The sequence below is a fragment of the Odontesthes bonariensis genome, chromosome 16 (genome assembly GCF_027942865.1).
Source record: "Odontesthes bonariensis isolate fOdoBon6 chromosome 16, fOdoBon6.hap1, whole genome shotgun sequence".
Classification (NCBI taxonomy): domain Eukaryota; kingdom Metazoa; phylum Chordata; class Actinopteri; order Atheriniformes; family Atherinopsidae; genus Odontesthes; species Odontesthes bonariensis.
Window position 1 is genome coordinate 12,204,660 of NC_134521.1, and position 17,824 is coordinate 12,222,483.

A 17,824-nucleotide genomic window follows, 5' to 3' on the forward strand; every position below is an offset into this window, starting at 1 on the left:
CCCCGCCGTCTTGTTGCAACCAATTCAAAAGCACGTATGGAAATCAAAACGTCTCTTCAGCGCAAACCTTTCTGCTTTGTTAGCTTACGATGAGTCACAACAGGCGATTTGAAACAGAAAACAATCAAATGACATGTCATTTTCTGATTAAATCAAGAGGAGAGGCTTCAAGGCTGAACTCATTTAATATGTAGGATGGTTTAAATTTTAATTTGTGTTCTCGGCTCAACTCAAGCTTCCACAAGCTTGTTCTTTTTATAGGCTCACGCATGAAAAGGGCCCCACCTGAAACACATGTTGACATGAGAGTAATACCAGAAGGCAGTTGTGTTCGGCTGCAGGAAAGAGCATCAGCAGGATGACGCTTTGTCTTTTTGTTTCTTATCTGCAGACTCGTAGAGGAGAGTGCAGGTTCGAGCGTACCGACAGGCAGCGCCCACCCCCAGCAAGGCCCGTGCTGCCAACAGCGCGAGGCACCGCCCAGCAGCGCTCCCGCCTGGAGTGGGTGTGTCATCAGAGTGGGTCAGACCGGGTTTACATCAACCACCGGGAACACTATGTGTGACAGATAACCTGAATGCTGTCCTCCAATCAGCCAGCAATCACTCTGCCTGAGCGGCATCCAGCGTGCAGGCGTCACCTGATTCCCTGAGCCATCAATCCAGAGGAGACGGGTGGCAACAGTGGAAGAAAATGTCTCTCTTTGCAGGCGGTTCTCCACATTTTGACAAAAAGTTTAACTTTTTCTCGATGTGAGCTGATTCATACCACTCTGAAATGTGTAACATAGTAAATATGTAGCTTTAGCCAGCAGCCAGCGGTTTGCGTAGCGTAAAACAAACGAGGGTCGTGTCAACAGCTTCACACCTTTCTTAATTTCCCTTATCTGAAAAAATACATAGATGGCATTATACATATACCAGTCCAGGGTTCTGAGATCTGTCGAGTCTAAATATATCAGCAGGAACACTGATGATTAAAGGGATAATAAAGACGTTTCTGATTTGTTGTTGTAATGTAATGACGCCATGTTTTTGTGTGTAAATGCAGCCTGTGGGTCATTTTAGTTATGTAGCGGTAACCTCGTACTTATCATAGAAACAATACAAAGTGTGACTACTCTTCTGTAGAAGAATTAAGCTGAATGGATCATGATCTACATACATGTCTGACTTCCACTGTGGAGATCCTGAAAACTAACCTTTATAAGTGCCATTTTGGAGGCGTTCTCTTGTCTGAATATATCACTTGTCGTAGTGTTCCCACTCCTCCAATAGGACGAGATCAATATGAGTTGTCTACTTGTGTGACAGATCGCATGTATTAAAGTGCACATTATTGCTCTCAGTGTCCTCAGTCTGAAACAAATTAAACGCATAAACTACGAGGAAAGAGCCTGAATGTTAGACCGATTCTGAACAGCTGTATGAGGCCAGATAGCTCCGCATGAGGGTGTTTAGTGACCTTTATAAAGTAAACAGAAGCTCTGAGTCACTGTGTGAGGAAACAGGACAATATGTCCTTGGAGATTTGAGAAAGAGTTTGAATTGACACTTGTATTCATTTATTTTATTTTCCTTTTTAAAAAGAACCTAATTTCAAGGTCACCGTCGCATTGCATCTGCTGTTTTCCAACATCAGAGAGAAGAGCAGCTTTTAATACCAAGAGGATGTTAAGTGCATGATTTGGTGTTTGAAAACCTGTAGCTTCATTGTACTGTTGGTGGAAATGTTTGACAGATATTGTGTATCTTTGAGATCAGTCAGTGCTTTGGTTTCTCAGTCTTGCCAAGCCACGTTACAGGCACTTTCCAAGAGTGACACCTGGTGGTTAAATGTGTCAGTGCAGTCTCTGGTGAGCTGAGCGGACAAAACATTTGTAGTAAATAACCTTTTATTGGGGAGCAACATTACAACAGGAAATAACAATGGAAATAATACATATCTATAGACATATTGTAAACCTAAAATAAAAGATATAAGTGACAACAATGATGATGCCTAGCAGTAGGCAATTTGATTTTTTTTATAAGACCATTATTATTATATGATTATTTGTTTGTGCATTCAGCAGCTGCATTAAGATCATCAGAGTCCTAAACAATAAATATCACAGTTTCACATCAACAAACTGATCATTTCCAAATGCTTCCACTATATAATAACATCAGACGGTGCCAGAATACGCCGCTTCATTGGTTGGCAGCATGATCTGGGCCAAGGAGAGCAGCACCGTCTGCATTTACAGGCACCCAACAGAACCCGATGTGACTGAGAAAACATGCCGGTGCCGTACATACACCAGGTGTGTACATTTCAGCTAATTAAGACACGTAAGTATGAGTGCAGCTTGGTTTTGGAGCGCTGCTTATTTTTGCGGCTCACTGATCTAACATGCTAACTGAATTAACTGCTCACAGTTTACTGGCTCAGGTTTGGCAACTTTTTTTTTTTTTTTTTTTTCCCCCGTCTTTGTGTTTTTTAAATTTGCATCGATGTTCAGAGTTTCAAATGCTATGCAGTCATGTGAAAAGGAAAGTAGATCCTCTGTCAATTTTTACGTTTTATGCATCAGGACACTTTCTTTTCCAGGTTCTAAAATTAGGTGGATACAGCCTCAGATAGACAACATACGACATATTAAACCACATCACCATTTATGTGACAAAAACTGAGCCAAAATTCTGAAGAAATCTGAAAAAAAAAAAGTACACTCCATGATGAATGTCTTGTTCATCACCTTCAGCAGCAATGACTGATCAGAATTTTGGGCCTCTACTTTATAATGATGCATAGTTCATTAAGGTGTGTGTGTTTTGTTTTGTTTTGATGTTGATGACCCAGTTTCAGCCAAGCTTTAGCTGTCAGACAGATGGCCTCACTTTTGACTCTTGAAATGTTGCTATACAGCGGAGTTTATGGTCGACTCCATGGCTGCAAGGTGCCCAGATCATCAGCCCTCCACCACTGTGCTTGACAGCTGGTATGAGGTTTTTGTGCTGATATGCTGTGTTTGGTTTTCTCCAAAGGTGCTGCTGTGCATTATGACCAAACATCTTTGATCTGGTCTGTCAAAAGGACATTGTTCCAGAAGTTCTGTGGTTTGTTTAGACGTAAATGTACACACTTAAGAATTGCGCCCATGAGAGAATAGGTTTTCCTGGCAACCCTTCCAAAACAAGACCTGGAAATGGTCTAATAAACCTTCCCAGATTGATGGGTAGCAACAATTGCTTCTCTAAGATAATTGTTCATGTCTTTCCTCCTTGGCATTGTGTCAACACACACGTGAATGCTCCAGACCAGCAAACTGCTAAAACCTCTGCTTTCACAGAGGTGCTCACACCTTCTAATGATTAGTTATCCAAGAACATTTGATTAGCAGAACCTGGCTGCTACCTACCATCTTAATTCCTCAGGACGCAGTAAGGGTTCACTTAGTTTTCCACTCACTGCTTAGTTTTTGTTAAATAAATAATGGCATGGTAATAATATGGTGGCATGTTTTTTTTCTTTTCCACATGACTCTAGTCAGATATACTTATGCAAACATCAGGTTCTTATTGGAAGCCTTAAATTTTCCCACTGAAACCAACAAAAATATCAAGGAGAACGTTAACGGGTCAAATGAAAATTTCTTTGTGCTATAAGAAGAGGTTTCAGTAGCTGCATTTTGTAGTAACTATGAAATTCCTCAAACTACACTGGAGGAGGAATTATTGGTATAATGGCTTCTGTAAATGGATTAATTTCATGTTTATGAGTGACCTCCACCTCTTCATCAAACTCCCCTGAAACAGTTTTATCTTCATAAACTCCCGGGGGCTTGTTGTGATGCTTCTTTACTCGGATTTTGGAAGTGAGATGCATCTTCTCATATGTTTAGATAACTGTCTTTTTTTAATCCTGTGTCTGACAGTATTATTCTAAAACACGTATTATTAAAAGTTAAATCTACTGAGATGTCCTCTGATGGCAGTTGATCAAGTTCACACAATTATCCAGTAGATTGGAGATGATGGAGAGATAGTGGTAGATCATAACTAAAAACAGAGTTAAACAAATGGAAGAGTGAATACTGCGGGTATTACAATTAAATAAATCTTATCTCTTGAAAAAGTAATATATTCAGGAAAAACAGCATAGCCTATTCTGTCATGCAACTATCTTTCAGCTTTGGTTTTACAGACTGCAGTTTTATTCTTTTACTCCTACTACTGTAGTGCTGTGTTTATGGATGTTAGACAGCTGTTTTCAGTTTAAATGCTTTTAAAATACCCCATTAAATCCATAATCTTTCTCGTTTATATTTTCCATGCAGCACAGCAGTGAAGCAAAGATAAAAGCTAGCAACAAACCAACTGTAGCATTTAGCATTTAGCAAGTTAAAAGTCAGTTGTTTCCTTGTTTAAAAAAAAAAACAGAGCTAAAGAAGAGCAAATATTGGAGTAGAATTTTTATGGAACCTGAGACAAGACACATTTATGTTAAGGTCAGTGCACATGTCCGCAAGGTGTGTTCTTAGACAAGGTTTGCTAACAAATGTGCCAAAGCAGCAGTATGTTAGCATTGTTTTTCAGCCTGTAAACCACTGCCTCCTGGTGGTCAAATATATAACTGTAGGATTAAATAAACAGCTAAAATGTTTAGAGCTACATAATCTGATCTACAGATTAAAATATTCATTGTTGCACAGCAGTTTTTGTGCATCAGTTAATCCAGATTCAGAGTTACTTACAAATGAGGAGCAATACAAAGTAACCTTTGAGGCCTGACTAAGCAACACTAGCTTGAAGAGCAGAGAACAATGCTCTCTTTATGTCTCAAAAGTTGTAAAGTCTGATGCTCAGGAAGCTTCTTGTGACACTTCAAAAGAGCGAGTGTGACCCCATAAATTCCCAGTGATTTTAGGTTATGTTTGTCATTCTTATTCTACCCAGCTCACAGTAAACGATTCTAAATAATCAAGCAACAATAACACAAGTTTGCTTCGTCGTGAATAACTGCAGTTTAGCATGAGGGCAATGTTCAGTAGTTATGTAAAAAACATATCTGCAAAGAAATAAACATTCTCCCTACTTGGAGTAGATGACAGTGTGAACTGGTAACATTAAATGCAGCCTACAGAGAGCACCTCAGTAAATAAAATTCCCCTCCTCATACACAGTCCCTCCCTTTCTTTGAGCGAATGGCAGCTTTGTTTCTGCTGTCAACATCATTTAAATGTTGCTCCCATAAACAATCGTGGTGGAGAGATGGAAATTAGCCACCCCATCAGCGGCCCCACAGAGGATTAACCATTCCAACATTTTCCAAATCACAAATGCTTTCAACGTGCCCCCCAACAAGTTACTTTGACTTGGCTTTCTGTTTGGGGGCAGGTGTGGCTGGTGGTGCAGGTGCCAGGGCATGTGCCGGGGCAGCAGAGGGTCGAACAGTTTCATACAGACTGAGAAACCTGCAACAAAACAGAACACAAAACGATGCAAAATAGATTTGAAGCACGACATGAGAAGTACAGAGAAAAACATACAAAGGTTACTTACAGCTTTTTGATCCTCTTCACAAAGGCTCTGATCGTTCTCGCCACCCTTCTTGTCCGCACCTGTCACCAAAATTACAGACCAGTCAGTGCACTCAAAGCAAGCTAGCTTTTATCATAATCATAGATGAGAAAGAAATGTACCTGCTGCTTTTTGTATAACAGAGGAAGGGAGAAAACAGCTATCACAGCTGTAAAGCAAGAAAAAAAGAAATAATTTACATCACTACTATACTGTACGATTGTACAGGTGTATTTTAGCTTGAAGAACACATTCTTCCAGTTAAATATGTGATAAAATGTCAGCGTGATACCCTGATGGTAGCATGTGAGTTTAAAACAACTCTATAGTTTGTGTTCTCTCTGTGTTCTCGCATGATTTGCAACTCACCAGCTATCACGAGAGTCAGCCCGTTGGTTACGATGCCGACATAGGTCAGCAGATAGAGGAGCGCAACGAACTGAGAAGAAAAGCACAGATGGTAGCCACGTTAAGATGTGAATAAAAATGTATGAACATATATCTTTCTGAGCTACATAGAGATAAATCCTATTTAGGAACAAGTGGTACAGTACTGAGTAAATTTTGCAATGAAAACAGTAAATGGGTGCAGTGATTTATTGCAACATGTAAAAACATAAATGGAAATACAGTATTTTAGGGAATAACAGAGTTTGTACAACTCTAAAAAGCTTTAAAGTCAATATTTGGTCACAGGCTGAGCCCTGTTAGACGAACTTTCTGTCATTTTTTTTTAAGTACACACTGCACAGGAAGCTGAGATATGCCAAGTTTTCAGCTAACAGCTCTTTGGGAATCACCTTGTTGGTGCAAAAGCTATTTCACAGCTGTCAAACTGAGTTATCTTTGGAATTTCTTTTGGAGATACATCTTAAAAAATAGGAACAAAAAGTCTTTGTGACAGGCTGCGAGTAACAAAGTGATAAAGGATACAACTTCAGTTTGGAATGTCTATGATGTGTAGACACAACAATGGTTCATCCCTCGAGTTTGGTGCCTTTTTTATGCTTGAGTTATCCATCCATAAACAGTAGTGGCTCAACAACACTAAAGAAAAAAGCCTGAAGAACTATTACAAGAGAGTCTGGCTCCTTGGAGGCAAAATATAAAGAAACGGGGGTGGATCAAAACCTAAAAAAAAATATGGGTTGATTTAAACTGTGCTTACAGTTAATAAAACCTATGCATTTCTGTTCTTTAAAGAGTTTTTAGTTCACTGTTTTTGGTTTCTTTGAGTAAACCTCAAACTGAGCTATATAGCTCAGAAGAGCATTGTTAGCATTACCCCAATGCTGAGAAGACATTATGGACCTTTAGATAAGACTCAGTGAAGAATCTGCAGTTAGAATGAAATTTTCTGACTAATCTTCAGCAGTAAAACCCCAAATCAGCATGAGAAAAGAATGAATAAAATATTGTTTTCAGAGGTTACAGCCTGCTAACCTATTCTAGAAAGCCTTAACAAAAGCATGGTCTCTTTAATCCTGCCACCGGATGGTGCCAAACATTTTCGAGTGGGCTTCTCTAATCATTTCATATACATATATCATTGTGTCTGTCATTACTTTATCATGACACTGAGACCTTAATAGAGTCGATCACGTTTTCGATAAAAAGAAGACGTTTGATCTCTGAGACAGCAAACGCGATCAGCAGCACCACCTCCTCCACCAGCATCACCGTCTCCTTATCTGTCAGAGAGTTGTCATAATCCAGATATGACCTGGGCACAAAGTCACACACACAGGTCTTTATGGTAGAGAACACACTCTGTATACATCAGCATACAGAAAAAGTGCACATATATTTTTTCTGCCACAATGTTGGAGATCCATTGAGGGATTTGAGGGTTAAAAAGCAAACCAATGTATCGACTCACTGAAATGGGTGGATACCAGGGTTCCAGCGCAGCATCTCCAACAGTTTATAATAAAGACGAAGGGTGAAGGTGATGCACATGATACCCAGGCAGATGTGAGAAAGCACAGTGATGGCGCTCAGCTGGAAGAGGCTGGTGAGACTAATCACCAGCCCCGTAAATACCACGCAGGTCTTCCTCATGTTCCTCCAATACACCAGATCCACAACTACAAAACATGGTGACAAATGAGAAGTTACCCTGAGGCCTGGGGGACAGAAGGAGAATTTCTGATAAAAATGGAAAGCCTGTACTCAGTAAGGCCTCGCTGAGGTATTTTAATCTCCATAAATACGCTGATCCAGCAAAGGTCTTTCTTTGTTATACTACATCACTTTCCTTTAAAATAGTGTTTCACTCTGTTGCATTTAATGGCTGCACAAAGGTGGAGTGAGGAGAAGTTAATTAAATTGTAGCTCAGATGAAGCTGACAACATGAGGAGACGGTAAATATACTTGTGAAGTGAAGAAAGTATCGGGCAGGGGGAAAGCCTTTTTTTAAATTTCTTATAGAAAACAAGGCTAATTGAAAGGGACTTAAAGGAAAGGCACCACAGGTAGTCACCATGTGAGACAGAATTGTTTAATAATTTGAGTTTTGAATTGAATTCGAACAAATAGAGATAACATAACTGATGTTATGACCCTTCTGTCTGACAACTAAGAACAGATCAGGGTGCAGCTATGATTTTAGTTGTATGACAGGAAAAATGTACAGTTAGTCATCTTAATCAGTGATGATGACAAAGGAAGGTGAAAGGACAGGTACTAAACTAAGAATACTATGAGGATACATCAAATCAAATTAAAAAAAAATCACAAACCTCTGAAAAACTGATAAATCACCTTTTTGTTGATTTCTCTGCCACAACAGGAGGTGTTAGAGGTGAAAAAAGGATTCCCTGAATGACTGCTTTTATTAATGTGCTGCGTAATGTTCTGAATGGAATATGAACGCATCGGTTATTTCATTAGATTCTACCACAGCAACACAAAATGAGCGTTTTTAACTCAGGATAATTATCTGGAATCTTAAGTGTAAAACATAAACAACTACGAGAAGACAACAACACAGCAGTTCATTTGCAACTAACAGGAATAAAATACAATCACACACAACTGAGCAAGAAACTAGCTTTGGTTAGAAGCTTTCCATGGAAAAGCATTTCAGGTTTTCTTAATTCACTGCAACTTTTTCACAGGAAGCCGGTGAGGGTGAAGCAGATACTTAAGCTGTTACACCAGTTCAGTTATTTCCCCATGCATGATTCATCCATAGCTGACTAATCCTACAGACGCAACAGAGTAGCCCTGACTGGGTAATGCTGAACAGTCCTCGCTTGTGTGACGATTAAAAAAAGAAAAACAAATAACATCAATCAATGATAGGATCTCATTTAGATGAGCCCCACTCAGCTCATCTGTCCAACAAGTGAAAGACATGTTGGACTAAGTGTTTGCCTTTTCGCCCTGTCTGTGTTCACACCTGTCCAGCAGAGGCAAAAAAACTATTAAATTCTCTCTTTCCCCTCCAGCGGACAGCTGGACTGCTCTGATTCATCTTATTTCAAGCTGACACTCTTTAGTTCCTTACGTTTGGTGGCCATTTCAGCGGCGGTCCTGCTTGCTCCCCTCTCTTCCTTGTGCTTCCACTGTTGGCTTGCACCCTGGGCTTTTTTTGGCCACCCAAGCTTCGTCAGCAATATATGGCCTGCCTGGCCTAATTTTATCCTGTATTGGATTCACCCTGTGTGGATTCACACACACACACACACACGAAATCGGGAACCCGAGACATCAGCATGTACATGTCCCTCAGCTTTCAGACTCTCATGCTTCCTCAACCACTTGGTGGCCAACCTCCAGGGGCCACTGCGTGCAGCTATGCTTGTGAGGAGCAGCTTTTACTGTAAAAATCCTCACCCTTCAGGATCCATGAGGAAACAGCTCAACAGTAGTCAGTAGGCTGCTATCTGCTCCAGCTGTATAGCTGCAGAGTTCATGACAAATGAATGAATTTTCACACTGAAAAACAGCATATTCTCATCTCCTCATGGAGAAGCTCACATGTCAAATACAAACAATGAATATGGGGATGTTTCAGTTGCAGCTGTTTCTGATGAGAGCCAGACAGAACAGAGCCTGGAGCAAAACACGAGTCATCGTTTGTATTTTCAGCATCTCAATCCACAGGGGACATCATTTACATTTTATTCATTTATTCATCGTCTTATTGCTTTGAAACAAAACTCCTCCCGGTCATTTATTTCCCTGAAGCATGTGGTCGTGCATCTGGATGGGAACACATGTTACACTAAAACCTGTATATAGCTTTCAGCATTGATAGTGCCTTTCCAGATATGCAAGTTTACAGTTCCTCAGGTAATGTACCCCCATACCATCATAGATGCGGGTTTTTAAACTAAACACTAATAACTATCCGGATGGTCCCTCTCTCCTATTTAGAGGATGTGACGCCCACAGTTTCAGAGTCGTCCGATCACAGAGCAATTTTCCACTTTGCCTCAGTTCCTTTTGAATTAAATTTAATCTGCAATGTTTCTGGATCATGTTCATTTCTGGCTTCTTCTTTGCATTGTAGAGCTTTAACCTGCATTTGGATGATGCTGTGTTCACAGGCAATGATTTCTGGAAGTGTTCCTGAGCACATTCAGTGATTTCTATGACAGAATCGTGTCTCTCTTTAACACAGTGCTGTCTGAGCGCGTAAAGATCACGAGCATCTGATGTTGACTTTCAGCCATGACCTTTGCACACAGAAATGTCTCCAGATTTTCTGAAAATTTAGAGGATGTTGTGTACTGTTGATGATGCAGAATTCAAAGTCTTCAAAGCAGATCTCTTAACTCTGAGAGGCTCTGCTTCTCTGAGGTGCTCTTTTCATCATACAATCATATAACTCACCTTTTGACCTAATTAGATGCAACATGTCGAGGTGTTTTTTACTTTCTTTTGTTGTCCTGTCTTAACTTTTTTAAGACATGTTGCTGCCATCAAATTCAAGATGAGCTAATAGTTCAGATAGCAAACAGTTAATTGTCTCACTTTCAACATTTGATGTTTTACATGATTTATTGTGAATGAAATAATGGTTCATGTGATTAGCAAATCAATACATCCTGTTTTTATTTTACATTTTACACCGCATCTAAACTTTTTGGGAATTAAGGTTGTACCACTCTGGAATCAGGAGGATCATTAAAGCATTCACTAAAACAAACATTTGCTTCCCTTTTTGCGTACCTCTGTGACAAGCCGCATCCTGAGTTATTATGCTGTAAAAAGGTCCAGTCAGCTGTTTTTATCTGGTCACAGCATCGCAACCGGAGTAGAGTCTGCAGCTAAATCAATGTACATGGAGAAGTGCAGAGAGATGCAACGTCATCCTGGTGGGTTGTCCAAATTTAAGCTGTTTTTCTGGGAATGTTACCAAAGAAAGAAGCTGTAAGACATGTTGTGGTGCACTATAATCATTAAAAAACATCCTGTGACCAGTTTTCCTTAAGATTAAGGGTGTTTCAGTCCAGAGCTTTCATGTTTGTGAACAGTGTCAGGCAAAAACAGAAAATACACGGTACAAGGTAGGTGCAAATTATGCAACATAATTATTATGGTTAAATCCAAGAAAAGAACAGTGGAGTCTGGGCCCATACTTAAAGAATTAATGTGGTTTCAATTTCAGGTTTTAATTGAGGAAGAGAATCCCTGTGAAGATACAGCGCACCTAATCAGCATGTTTAATGTAAAAAGAAAAAGGTGAAATATCACTTTAAAGGGATCGTAACAAACCAGCCCCCCGCCATGACACACTTGCTAAATGGCCGACAGTCCTATAATCCACAAGCCATAATCCCAACTGATCAAAGGTTGAGATTACCATCAATGGGAGGAGCAGAGCTGCAGATAGAAGGACATTAACGGAGAATGAGCTCAGACATGACAGTGGCAATGCAAGCCAGGCAGGGATTGGTGTACACAAATAGCCAGCCAATCACAGCAGAGGCTAGGAAAATAACAAGGCCAGGAGAGAGCTGATGAAAGAGGGAAATGTTATGAAAAAGCGAGGGAGAAGGTGAATCCGCAGCAGCACAGAGAAGACACCAAGCAAAGCGAAGAGCAAGGATGAGTGGAGGACAGAGTGCTGATCAGTAAGGTCTCCGGAGGCGAGAAGAGGAAGATGAAAAGGGAAAGGGGGGTAAGCAGCCATCACACAGAACATCCATCAGCTGAGGCAGTCATGCTCTGAGCCTTGGAGCAGCAGGCCGACACAGACACAGCACAGGCCCAGAATCAGGCCAACAGCTCAGCGCTCCGTCCCAGCCATAAACACCGGAGCAGGGACAAAAGAATATTCCCCTCGCATCAGCTGCGCGGGAAAGCCATGAGGACAGCCAGGAAAGGCACCGTGGAGATGCCTGCATTCATGCGGCAGCTGGTGAAAGAAACAGAGAAGAGGGTCAGCTCTTTTTTCAAAGGGGGCCGTGGAGGAGCAGCAGAGGGAGAGCAGCCAGGGGAGGGGGAGAGGGAGGAGGTCATGCCAAGCCCTTACCTGGACCGGCCAGTGCTGGACAAGCTAACAGAGGAGGGCTGCGCCCGCTGGGGCCTCACATACACCCTGGCAAGCATGCAGGGCTGGAGGGCCAACATGGAGGACTTCCACAACTGTGTGCCACAGCTGGGCGGAGAACTCGCTGAGTGGAGCTTCTTTGCTGTGTTCGATGGTCACGCCGGAAGCATGGTGGCACAGTACTGCTCCCAGCACCTTCTGGGACAGATCCTGACCACAGGTGAAGGATTTCCAATTGAAAAACTATTAATATGATGAAGAAGAATAAATTACTCAAAGATGCCTGAGTTTCATTATCTCATAATGATCTGATCCCTTACAATGGTTGTTCACAATGTGTTTTATTTACTTTGTTTTGATTCCCCCCCTCTTTGCGCTCACAGGTGGAATTGGATCAGAGGACAACCCTGAAAAAGTGAAAGGAGCCATCACAGAAGGCTTCATGCAAACGGACAAGCACCTGCTCTCTGTGGCCCGTCGGGAAGGCTGGGAGAGGGGTGGCACCACGGTGGTGGCCACTTTCATCTCGCCATATTACATCTACTTCGCCAACTGTGGCGACTCGAGGGCCATGCTTTGCAGGTCTGGGCAGGTGTGCTACTCCACTGAAGACCACAAACCTTACAGCCCTCTGGAAAAGGAGCGCATTGAAAGTGCAGGCGGCTCGGTGTCCCTTCAGCGGATCAACGGATCCCTGGCAGTGTCCCGAGCCCTGGGAGACTTCAGCTACAAGGGGGCAGAGAACCGGACACCTTGCCAGCAAATGGTGTCACCGGAGCCAGAAGTGTGTGTAGTGGAGCGCTCACCAGCAGATGAGTTCCTGGTGCTGGCCTGCGATGGAGTGTGGGACACCATCAGCAATGAGGAGCTGTGCGCTTTCATCCACAACCGACTGCAGGTCTGCACTGACCTGAGGGATGTCTGCGCTCAAGTCATAGATCTCTGTCTCTATAAGGTCAGAGCGTGTTACCTCAAACTAGAGCATGTTACGTTAAGCCCTTTTAATTACAGGGTGATCCTGCTGTGGTGAGAACAACAAAGTCTTTTACATAATTATAAACACAGAGAACAGATTCAGTTTCACTCTGAGTTACATCAATTCTTAATGGATTGTGGATTTTATGATCGAGCTGAAGATTGCCGACATCTTATCTATTTGAGTTCAGTTCAGGGTTACAGAGGTAACTCTGATAATTTTTACTGTACACACGCCTTATCAATCACGTTATGAAGCAATGTTCTGTTTAAAGCAACGTGTATTTGTTCGAGGATTCATCTTTGACAAATGTAATCCCAGGCTTTTCATGGGATAAGACCCATGTTGTGGAGTCTGGACTTAAATAGAGTTGAGCTGTACATGGGACAGATTTTTGTGTTTTTAAGCTTTCAATTTCAGTCTGCAAGTCAAAAGTGCACCGTGAGAGCAGTGGTAGAGAACCAAAAGCTTCAGGTAGTCAAACCAAAGCGAACAAAAATCTTAAGAGTTCAACAAATGGCAGTTGAAGAAATGCATGTAACAGGACAAACACAAGAAAATCAGGAAAACAACTTATCCCAATTCAATAGTATATGGACAGCATTTAGAAAAAAATGCAATAAATTAAATAAACAACCAAATTCAGGAAGGAATAGTTAAATGTATGAATAGTATATCGTATTTTTCCTAGATGCAGGGGCAGATGATAGGAAAATGGTGAGGACATTTTTCTTAACTCGTTATTGATGTTCCAGTAAAGTGTCATTTCTCTGTGGCTTTCTCTCTGAGATTAACTAACCTCAACTACCCTAAAACACCTGATCATCGAACAATAATTTGATTACAGCAGTTTATGTCAAAATTTGTGCCCCATTCAGAACCGATGAACAACATCATTGGCTTTAAAAGTAAAGATTCTGACTGAAAAAGCAGAACTGACATCAGCAAAAGCTTTGAATCAGTTTCATTTAAACAGTGGCTGCTGTTCATGGTACAATAGCCTATACAGTGATTTAAAATAGACTGTAATAGACCCTAACTCCCAGGGATATATGAAGAGAAATTGAATTTAGTCTCTCCTATTCTCTTTCAAGAGAAAGACCAGACTTTCATCACCAGATAAATGTGTGCCATTGGTGCACATGCTGAAAGTCCATGCTGCACTCTGGACATCACGTCTCTGTTTTGTAACACAGCTTCAGTTTAGACAAGCACAGTGACCTCAAAGTGTCACACTCAGTTTATATTTTACGCACCACTGCATCCATGTGCCACTGCTGTGCAGGCCTTGAGGTGAAAATAATCCATCTCTAAAACCTTTCACGAAGGATGGAATAATGTTCTGTTTGTTGACATTTGTAAAGAGGAAGCATCATTACTCACCCGGGCCCTTGCTGCTTCACTCCACAGGGCAGCTTGGACAACATCAGCATCATCTTGCTCTGCTTCCCTGGAGCCCCCCAGCTGTCAGCAGAGGCTTTACACCATGAGGCTGAGCTGGAGGACCTTCTGGAGTCCAAAGTTGCAGGTGTGTGAGTAAAGATGACGTGAAAAAGACATCGTGTTGACAGATACAATCTATTTTTTACTGTTTGATTCTTTCAAAATATATAGATATTAGTAGAATATTAGTATAGTAAAAATAAATTCCACAAACTACTGTCAGTGTAGCCAAGAAACAACGTATGTGCATTAGTACACAAGCAATCCTCTTAATTTTTGGTAAACCCACACACAGTTTACTCTTCTGATTTTGATGCCACGGCTACACATAGTTATCACTAAGTGTACTCTTCACTCCTCTGAGTTGAATTTGCAAAGACTTTACTCATTTAGCTTTTTTTCAACTAAATTATCTGGAAAACATGTATTTTAAAGGTGCTTATTGTACCAAGAAGAATGTTTAAAACATAAACAAACAATATCTATCTATGACGTTACATAAAAACACCTATTTTCTGTGCAGCTGAAACGCACAGATTAGATATTTTAGAGACGCATCGTATGAATGTGTAATACCACTTTGCACCACTAGATGGAATGTTATCACTGTAGTGTTTAGTCTGCGCTGGATTAAACGAAAGAAGAAGAAGCAACACTAAACAAGAAACAATTATTACTAGTGATTGAAGTTCCTGGCAAGCAAACATTAAGTTTTCACTAGCAAAAGCACAAAATTACCTGAATTGACGTTTCACACAGTGTTAATGTTTTCCGCCATGTTTGTGCTAAAAACCGAGCTAAACTGTGCACATGTACAGATTGCTTTGTTATCATCCACGGCCCACAAAGTATCAGCAGTTTAAAATCACCATGTGCTCATCTTATCTTCAGTTGTCTGTTTTCTTGTCTTACGGATGACTTTACAACTTTCTGCTGGCTTGCATCTCTGTTAAATCCTGCCATGTGTAAATGAAGAACCTTCATGAACAGGATGACATCGCACAACAACAACATTCAAATTGTGTCTTCGTGGAGGGCACTGGGATAGTGGGTTGTTGCATTTTATACTCAGTTCTGTAGACAATCTAATATGTGAACTATAATTGTAATTTTCATGCTACTGGAAATGTTTGCACTCTCTTTATGCCTATTTTAAAAAACTATTTCCAGACAAAGTTATTCAGAATTCCTTTTTTGACATTATAATATCTGTTATTTGTGGTATTGTGAGTATGTCTGACTCTAGATTCATAAGAAAGATCTTTATATTCAAAACTCGTCACAAAATAGTGTCAAGTGTGAAGGCAGAGCAAAAGACACTGAGTCTGCTTTTACCACTTTTAACAATTCAGTAACTATTAAGGTTAATGAACATGTCCAAACTCTCCAGGGATTAACTGAATTTTCACAATCTTTTGGTATAGAGAATTTGTTTTATATCAATGCAAATACACCAGGAAATTACAGGTAAATTAATAATCTAGAACAGAAATGAAACAGTAGGGGCAGTCCGTGGCGTAGTGGGTTAAGCAGCCGCCCCATGTACAGAGGCTACAGTCCTCGCTGCAACTGGCCCCGGTTCGACTCCCGCACCAAGCGGCCCTGTGCTGCGTGTCTTTCCCCTCTCTCTGCCGCCTGCTTCCTGTCTCTCTCAAACTGTCCTAACATTAAAGGCATAAAAAGCCCCAAAAAATACTTTAAAAAGAAATGAAACAGTACACCTCTTTGTTGGTACAAACTCTTCCCTCTTGTAGTGATAATTTGAGACCCAAGATGGCAAAATTCCCCCCTTTAAGATGCTCAAGTGACTTACACCGACTTACTCGTGAAATAAAACTCTTGTTTGAAACTATATAAATGTGTTAATGTTTGTGTATCTTTCTTTTGATCTCTGACAGAGATTTATGATGAGCTATGTGCCACAGGGGAGGAGCCTGACCTTCTCTCTGTCCTCACAGTCCTGGCATCTACCGTCATTCCTGGATTACCTCCAGGTGGTGGCATACAGAGCAAGTAAGACATGCAAAATTAGCGTGTGCCTTAGTGTTACTGTTTACAGCATGTATTGATAAAATACAACATGTTACTCCTGTGTGTTACAGAAGGAACTGTATTATCTCTGCTTACTACCAACAAAGAGAGACACACAAGCCTGCACATGTGAGTATAAATCAGTGCAACTCAGACATGGTATTCCCTTCACTATGGAAAGTTAATTCACCTGGTTTTCCCTACATTACCTGTATTTACAGGGTCTGGGAAGCTTTTGAGAAGCCCAAATGGATGTTATCTCTCCGAGATGAAGAACGACTGTAATTAATGTGAATATTAAAATTGTTTTCCTCGTGTGTGCAATTTTAAAAGAAGGGAGATTGTGAACAGACAGTGGTGTTTGTTTACATCATGCTAGGAAGCAGCATTTTGTGGCAACAAATACAATGCAAAAATAAATCTAATAAAGCCTGATACTTTATATTTATATGAGAGGGATATTTTGTTAAACTAACCCAGATACACAAACCAAGCAACAAACCTCTGCCTCTTATTCAGTGAACAGGAGGTACCGAAGATAAATCCAAATGACAGACTGTAAAACTGAATAACAACCAACTGTGAAGCTGTACATTTTCATTGGATAAAAGCAGGAATGTTAATACTTGTCAGGTTCTATTTTAAAGAGGATATTTTAAGAATAGATATAAAGAATTTAAGTTTGCCTTTATAGTCCAGCAAGGAAAAATATGTTGAAACATTGTCATAGCTAGCCAAAAGTTAGCATGCAGCTAATTATACCCTAATTATCCCAACAGGAAAAGCTAACAGCGCAAAGAGTTTAAAACAGTCAACAAAACAAACATATCCAGAATGATTGGAGTATATTTATACTCGCTGATAAATCGTGTTTTGCAGGTCTTTCTATATATTTACCATATTTCTAAACACGTTGTTGAAATGTCTATGAAATTGATTTTTTTTCTGTGAATTGGTTTGTGTACTGTGCTGCCTTATTCATCTTTTATGTAGTTGATAAAACAGCAACAGAACGGGTTATTTCATCTGCATTATAAGATATTGTTGAGTCTTTGAGTCATTATCTGTGTATAGACTTTACATGATAATATTAATGATTGTTTTAAAATCTAAATAAAGAGCATCTGACTGACGACTTGCAGTGTTTTTACATAGAATTTATTTCTAATTAAAAATATTTTTCCTTGTTTTGAAATTGGCCATTTTTCAGACAAATGGATGATTTGTTTTGTAAGACCTCTAAAAAGGAAGCTTTCTCCCTGAAAGCACAGTTAAAAACTTGATATATATCAAATTAATTTAAA

The 17,824-nt window shown here is 40.4% G+C and overlaps 3 protein-coding genes across 3 annotated transcripts in view; 2 read left to right on the forward strand and 1 right to left on the reverse strand.

Moving 5' to 3' along the window:
• The window catches only part of nectin3b (nectin cell adhesion molecule 3b), a 33,491-nt gene extending 30,780 nt beyond the window's left edge, over positions 1-2,711 (forward strand). The window contains exon 8 of the mRNA XM_075487938.1: positions 392-2,711. Coding sequence (XP_075344053.1) covers positions 392-565 — 174 coding nt within the window. The 3' untranslated portion in view covers positions 566-2,711. The remainder of the gene's footprint in view (positions 1-391) is intronic.
• rtn2b (reticulon 2b) lies at positions 1,877-9,138 on the reverse strand. Its single transcript, XM_075487939.1, has 7 exons — positions 9,077-9,138; positions 7,444-7,651; positions 7,149-7,287; positions 5,934-6,003; positions 5,687-5,733; positions 5,547-5,605; positions 1,877-5,458 (listed from the first exon to the last, which is right to left on the reverse strand). The coding sequence occupies exons 1-7, from the start codon at positions 9,087-9,089 to the stop codon at positions 5,350-5,352; spliced, it is 645 nt and encodes a 214-aa protein (XP_075344054.1). The 5' UTR covers positions 9,090-9,138; the 3' UTR covers positions 1,877-5,349.
• A 2,322-nt stretch (positions 9,139-11,460) lies between these two features.
• Positions 11,461-17,645, forward strand: ppm1nb (protein phosphatase, Mg2+/Mn2+ dependent, 1Nb (putative)). Its single transcript, XM_075487170.1, has 6 exons — positions 11,461-12,290; positions 12,454-13,025; positions 14,457-14,574; positions 16,388-16,502; positions 16,592-16,649; positions 16,742-17,645. The coding sequence occupies exons 1-6, from the start codon at positions 11,885-11,887 to the stop codon at positions 16,757-16,759; spliced, it is 1,287 nt and encodes a 428-aa protein (XP_075343285.1). The 5' UTR covers positions 11,461-11,884; the 3' UTR covers positions 16,760-17,645.
• The last annotated feature ends 179 nt before the right edge of the window (positions 17,646-17,824 follow it).

Excerpts from the sequence above, each read along its gene's own strand:
- ppm1nb (XM_075487170.1), top strand. The coding sequence starts at position 11,885 with ATGAGGACAGCCAGGAAAGGCACCGTGGAGATGCCTGCATTCATGCGG. Across the intron at positions 13,026-14,456 it reads TAGATCTCTGTCTCTATAAG|GGCAGCTTGGACAACATCAG; the intron begins GTCAGAGCGTGT and ends TTCACTCCACAG. Across the intron at positions 16,503-16,591 it reads GGTGGTGGCATACAGAGCAA|AAGGAACTGTATTATCTCTG; the intron begins GTAAGACATGCA and ends TGTGTGTTACAG.
- rtn2b (XM_075487939.1), bottom strand. Across the intron at positions 5,606-5,686 it reads TGTTATACAAAAAGCAGCAG|GTGCGGACAAGAAGGGTGGC; the intron begins GTACATTTCTTT and ends TTTTGGTGACAG. Across the intron at positions 5,459-5,546 it reads GTGAAGAGGATCAAAAAGCT|GTTTCTCAGTCTGTATGAAA; the intron begins GTAAGTAACCTT and ends GTTTTGTTGCAG.